Raw genomic sequence first — 6083 nt, forward strand, 5'->3', positions numbered from 1 at the left:
GTGGGTGCACGGCCTCTGCTTTGGAAGCAGTGTTACTTCTACCTCCTATAAGTGGCTCTCCTGCCACTTAGGCCAAGGAATCATGCTGTCTTCAACGCCCTCTTGTGTTGAACACTGGTATGTCCATCCTCCAGGGGGAGACCCTGGACATCTGCAACCCCGGATGTGCCTTTGAAGCTCCTTCAGATCAGGACCTCAGGTCCTTTGGTAGATCCAAGGCAGGTCTCATGGGCAGCGGTGACTAATATTGAGTCCATCTAACTCAGAAGTGTTCTTGGGTAAAGGTTAAGAGTTGGAGAGGAAAGGACAGGGAAGAAGCAGGGTGTCTTCCCCTTGGTCTTGTCCCCTTCTTCTCAACAGCTCATGCTCCTAACACTGGTCTTTCTACCCTCAGGTCCCATCACCTGCCTGCATCAGAACCATGTGTGACCAGCAGCAGATTCAGTGTTGCATGCCACTCCCCCAGTGCTGTGTGAAGGGCTCCTCCTTCTATCCCTCCCAGAATCCCAGTGCCAGGAGCCAGGTTGTGGTCCAAGCACCTTGTGAGATGCAAATTGTGGAGTGCCCCGCACCATGCCCAGTTCAAGTTTCCCAGGTAAAATGCCAGGCTCCATGCCAGTCCCAGACCACACAGGTGAAGTGTCAGGCTCCATGCCAGTCTAAGACCACCCAAGTGAAGGGCCAGGCTTCAAGCCAGTCCCAGACCACCCAAGCGAAGAGCCAGGCTTCAAGCCAGTCTCAAATTTCCTGTGTTCAATGCCAGGCTCCATGCCAGCCTCAGGTTTCCTATGTGCAGTGTGAAGCCCCATGCCCTTTTCAGACCTGCTATATGGAATGTGCTCCAGTTTATTATACAGAAACTTGTTATGTGGAATACCCAGTCCAGACCTACATACCCTGTCCAGCTTCTCAGCCTGTCCAGACTTACGTGGCTTCTCCCCCAGTTTCCCAGACTCAGGGAAGATTCTCCACTCAGTGCCAGTATCAGGGCTCCTCCAGCAGATGCTCCCCGCAGCGTCAGTCCCAGGCTTCCTACAGCACCTGTGCCCCGCAGTTCCGATCTGGGGCTTACTACGGCGACTGCGCCCCCCAGCGCCAGTCCCGGGCAGCATTTAGCACTTGCGCACCCCAGTGCCAGGCCACTGGCTCTTACCGGAGCTTCACCGCACAGCGTCGCTCGCGGAGCTCCAGCAGATGCCTCCCTGCTCGCCAGCTGCAGCCTTCCTACCGCAGCTGCTCCCCACCACGACGGTCTGAGCCCTACTACAGCGGCTGCCTGTCATCAGCGTGCTCTTCAGGCTCCTATAACTACTGCACCCCTCCGCGCCGCTCGGAGCCCATCTATAGCAGTGGCTGTCCTCGGGCTCGCACTTCAGGCTGCTCTCAGAGATGTGGTCCCAAGTGCCGGATAGAGATTTCTTCCCCCTGCTGCCCCAAGCAGGTCCCCCCGCAAAAGTGTCCTGTTCAGATTCCTCCCATCAGACGCTGCTCTGAGAGTTGTGTCCCACGACCCTCCTGGGGTGCCTCCTGCCCGGAGCTGAGGCCACGTGCAAAGTCACGTCCACTCCCAAGCTTCTGTCCACCGCGGCGTCGGGACCAAAGTCCAGAGCCGCCGATGCATCGATGCCCACCCCCTGCCCCCTGTCCATGCCCACGTCCTGCTCCGCGGCTGTATCCTCGCCCAGAGCCAAGCTCGAGGTCAGGGCCTCGTCCGTGTCCTCCACCGCGGCGACTCTCTGAACCCTGTCTGTGTCCAGAGCCACGTCCAGCCCCACGTCCTCTCCCAGCGCAGCGTGAATTTCCCGAATGGCGTCCGTGTCTACAGCCCTATGAGCACCCAGAACCTCATTCACTCCCGGAGCCAATTCCCCTTCCAGCGCCGTGCCCGAGCCCGGAGCCCTGTGTGGAGCCCCCGTGCGATCCCAGCCCGTGCTCAGGCCCCAATCCAATCCCATGTCCGGGGGACCTGGGCTGTCATGAGTCCAGCCCATGCCGCCTGGACACCGAGGCTCCAAGCTGCGACCCAGCTGCTTATAACCAGTGGCAAGGAAGTGGTGACAGCTGTGGACCCTGTGATACGATTCCAGAGCCACAGGGTGTCAGTGATTGTGGAGACCAAGGAGGCCCCTATGTTGGAGTAAAAGGAGGTCCTTCTGCTGGAACAAAGGGTGCTTTTTTTTAAAGAAGCATGGCTGAGACATCCCTGCTTTCTGTCCTGAAAATGTCAGACCTCGATTTCCAACATGTCCCTATGTGCCTCTCTCCAAAGGCAGTTGGAGGCTCCCTGCTGCAGAGGTGATGTTGGAACTCCACTGCCTGCCATCTCAGGATCCACACCTGGGTGCCAGGCACCTTTCCAGCCTCACATCTGGATCTTCCCCTATAGGAACCCTCAGTTCTAGCTAGACCAGCCTGGCCACCAGGGCCACAGGATGTTCCTGCCTCCAAGTCTCTGCTCACCTCCACACCAACCACCTCCCCCACCCCCCCGCCTTACAGGGACCACTTCTCTGCTATGCCCAGCCTCTGAAATCCAGACCATCTTTCAAGACCTTTTCTTTGGAGTCTTTTCTGTTTTTTCCTACTCACAGTAACCTGCACTGACTTCCTAGAACTCATTGCATTGTCCACACCAACCATTTGGCAACTGTCTGCAACATCTCTTGAATTATTTACCTTTCCCTGCCCAACTAGGTTGTAAACTCCCATTAAAATGGAGTGAGAATATCCCTAAAGTCCCATGCTCCTCCTTTGGCAGGCAGCTGCTCAGCCAAGTGTGTGGGTTGGCAGCCTGAGCCATGATCTATCCTGATAGGCAGACCCAGGATTGAGGACAGAAGGAGGCCATGTGACAATAAAGATGATACTCTCATAGCCTGAGTCCTGCATAATGACTGGTTTTTTTACACCTTCTTGACTCTCTGGGATAAGCTTCTTCTCCTTCTTCTTTGTCTTCATCTTCGTCTTTATCTTCGTCTTCTTTCAAAATCAATGCTGGGTTTATTAAAAAAAGACTGGGATAAGCTTCTTTATTACTCTTTTTCTTGAGTTTATTGTACCCATGGTCTGAGCTTTCCTTAACCAGTGGGCTTTCTTGTGGGTTTTCTGTCTCCCCTCAGTGTCCTGGAGTCTGGTAGGAGAATATGGATAAAAGGCAGGAGGAATGAGGGAACAAGAAAAATAACTCTTGCTCCTCAATCTGGGTTAAAGCTCTCAGGTCCAGGCTAGACAGGTCACCCAGCAGTCTGTGGAGTCGGTAGGAGGAGGGGAGCTTGAGGAGAACTGGAGGATCTCTGATATTCCACACAGGATACACTCTTCTTTTGTTCAAGTTAAACTGTTTGTACTTTACTTTTTTTTTTTAACATCGTAGAAAAGGTAGCATCTGAGGCTGCCTCTGCATTCCTCTACATCTCTTGAATCCCATTTGGCATGGTGGTCTTGACAGCATAAGGGTGAGGCTTGGAGGCGCAGGAGAGAGAGGGTGCCTTTTCCTCTCACTCCCTCCCTGAGATTTTGGTAGAGTCCCATCCCTAAGGAATGTGGTGAGAAAAGTCCTCAAGATACAGGAAGGCAGCCTGGCTATGTGCCTAAGTGACATCCCTCATGACCATGTAACATGAGACCACCTAATCAGACTGTATGTCTATACATTACCCATATATGGGAGACAAAGAAATAGAAAATGCATACAAGACTATGCCATGTGGCATTTGGTCTCAGTTTTTCGGGTACAAACCCAACTGAGCCAGTGCTGGGACAAATAAAGTTGCTTCCTGGAAAGAAAGCCTCAGTGTCACAACTTTCTGTGCGAGAAACCTGCAACAAGAAGGGTGCTATGGAATGAATGCTTTTGAGGGAAGACTTTCCCCAAAGGAAGACAGTGCCCTGAGGCCACCAGGGCCTATAGAGGATAAAAGGGGTCCTCTGAAGAGGACACCAGGGGGTGACCCTGGCCTGGACGCTCAGCTCCAGCTCCACAGTTGGGCACCACAGATCTAGGGCCTGGCTCTGAGAATACCTTTCCCTTGCCCCAGGATCTGGTCCTGCAGTGTCAGAGTGGAGACCTAAGAGACACCTGGCAAAGGAAAACTAAGGTTCTTTATGTGAAGTCCATTTGTTCATTCATTTTTTCATTGACAAATATTCATTGCTTACCTGCCAGGTAGTCACTGGTAGAAGGGACATAGATAACCCTTGTTTGCTCTCAGACAGCTTACAGCCTAGAGTATAGGTTCTTAGTGTAGAACTTGGACCGGCAGCATCAGCACCACCTAGGACTTTGTGATAAATGCAAACGCATCACCCCAGACTTACTGAAGTAGAGACTCTGGGTGAGGAAACCTGGGTTTTAGCCAGCCCTCCACATGTTTCTGATGCCCAGTAATGTTTTGTTGTTACTAGTTTAGTGAAATACCTTATGCAGGTAGAATAGATAGATAGATAGATAGATAGATAGATAGATAGATAGATATAGATGATAAAGATATAGACATAGATATAGATATCCTTTGATTTCCATAATAGTCCATCACACAGACATTTTTATCTCACCATTTTGCAGAGCTGGAAACCTAAGCACACAGGCCAAAGTCACAGAGCCAGACTCAATTCTAAGCTTACCTTCCTGTCTCCTACTACATATGGCACCTTTCATCTCAGTCACAGTCCCTGCCTCTTCCAGAGTTCTTTCCTGTATCAACTCAGTTATTTTTCCAACACACTTTTGGAGTGATCTCATTTATTGGACAGGTTATTTTCACCAGTTTTACTTTTGCCTCTTCTTTTCAAATCTAGGTTGCTCTAGGACTATATCTGCTCTGTGGCACAGGCCCCAGTGGCCTGGCAAGGCCAAGACACCCCTATTTTTCTATCACCCAGGCCCCTGGGTGGGGATGGGGAAAGGCTTGAAAGACTCAGATGAGGATTCTCATTAGATCTCTCCCCCTGTTCTCTCAAGCACACTTTAAACAAGGACCTTCTTTTCTGGAGGATAAGTGGGGAGAAGTCCATTCCCTCAAGATACAGAAGAAACACAGACCTGGCTAGGAGACAAGGGCATTCTTTCCTAGGAAACCCCATTCTCCTTAGGCTCAAGGTATAGGTCAACACAGAGGCTCTTTGTTGCAATGATCCATTACATGCACTGTTCTCTGAGGATAGACTCTGGCCCCCAGGATACCTAGCCTGGATATGGAAAGAGATTAGATGATGGTAGAATAGGGAAGTCTTTGGCTGAGTCAGGCTGGGCCTGAGGCTCCCTCACAGACCAGGACGGTGCATGAACCAACCCCAGTGCCATCTCTGTAGCCAGAGGAGCTGACAGCCCAACACTCCTCTCTCCTGGGGCACTAGTCTGAAATTGGGTCCTCCACCTCCTCTGATATGATGCCCAGGCTTGAGCTTCCAGTTGGGCCACCTGTGAAAACTTAACAGCCTCTCTATGGCAGCTATGAGGAAAAGGCTGTTTGTGAGTATGTGTGTCTTCATATTCTTTTGTGGGCTTGTATTACATTGCATGTGTCTATGGGTCTGCTGTTATATGTCTGTCTAATATAAAGCTTGGATTTTCCAAGATGTATGTGGCAATGGGGACTGCAACCTCAGGAGTGTGGTTTAAGATATACCTATGGCCCTTCAATCTTGGCTTTGGATGACCTTTCCAGTCATCCCTTCCACTCCCTACCCTTCACTCTTTCATGGATGACCTACCTCTCAGTTTTCCGCCTTTTCCTTTTTTATTAACCATTTGAACAAAACTGGGCTGAGGATTGGAATTTTTTATTAACCATTTGAACAAAAAGGGCTGAGGATTGGAATTTCAGAGCAAAGAAGACTGTTTATAAAAGCCCTTTAAAGGTACTCAAAGGCCTGTGAAATAATCTCCTTATTGAATATCACACTACTAATCTGAGGCAGTGCACATGCTGTATAGCATTGTTTCCAGTTCAGTTTGGCACCATTGCCCAGAAATGCCAATGCATTGGGCAGTCACAAACAGTGAGGCAGAGGTCGGCCAGACTCCTTGACATCCAGTAACAGGGCCCAGCTTCCAGAGATGAGGGGTTAGTTAGTCTGAGTGA

The 6083-nt window shown here is 50.7% G+C and overlaps 1 protein-coding gene across 1 annotated transcript; it reads left to right on the top strand.

The window, feature by feature from the left end:
• The first annotated feature begins 400 nt into the window (after positions 1–400).
• LOC102971325 (keratinocyte proline rich protein) lies at positions 401–2182 on the top strand. The gene has a single exon (XM_007088174.2). It carries the CDS (start codon positions 422–424, stop codon positions 2180–2182), a length of 1761 nt encoding a protein of 586 aa, XP_007088236.1. The 5' UTR covers positions 401–421.
• The last annotated feature ends 3901 nt before the right edge of the window (positions 2183–6083 follow it).

Source organism: Panthera tigris, chromosome C1, assembly GCF_018350195.1.
Source record: "Panthera tigris isolate Pti1 chromosome C1, P.tigris_Pti1_mat1.1, whole genome shotgun sequence".
NCBI lineage: Eukaryota > Metazoa > Chordata > Mammalia > Carnivora > Felidae > Panthera > Panthera tigris.

What these genes read in the sequence shown, in the direction of transcription:
- LOC102971325 (XM_007088174.2), top strand. Translation starts at nt 422, where the DNA reads ATGTGTGACCAGCAGCAGATTCAGTGTTGCATGCCACTCCCCCAGTGC.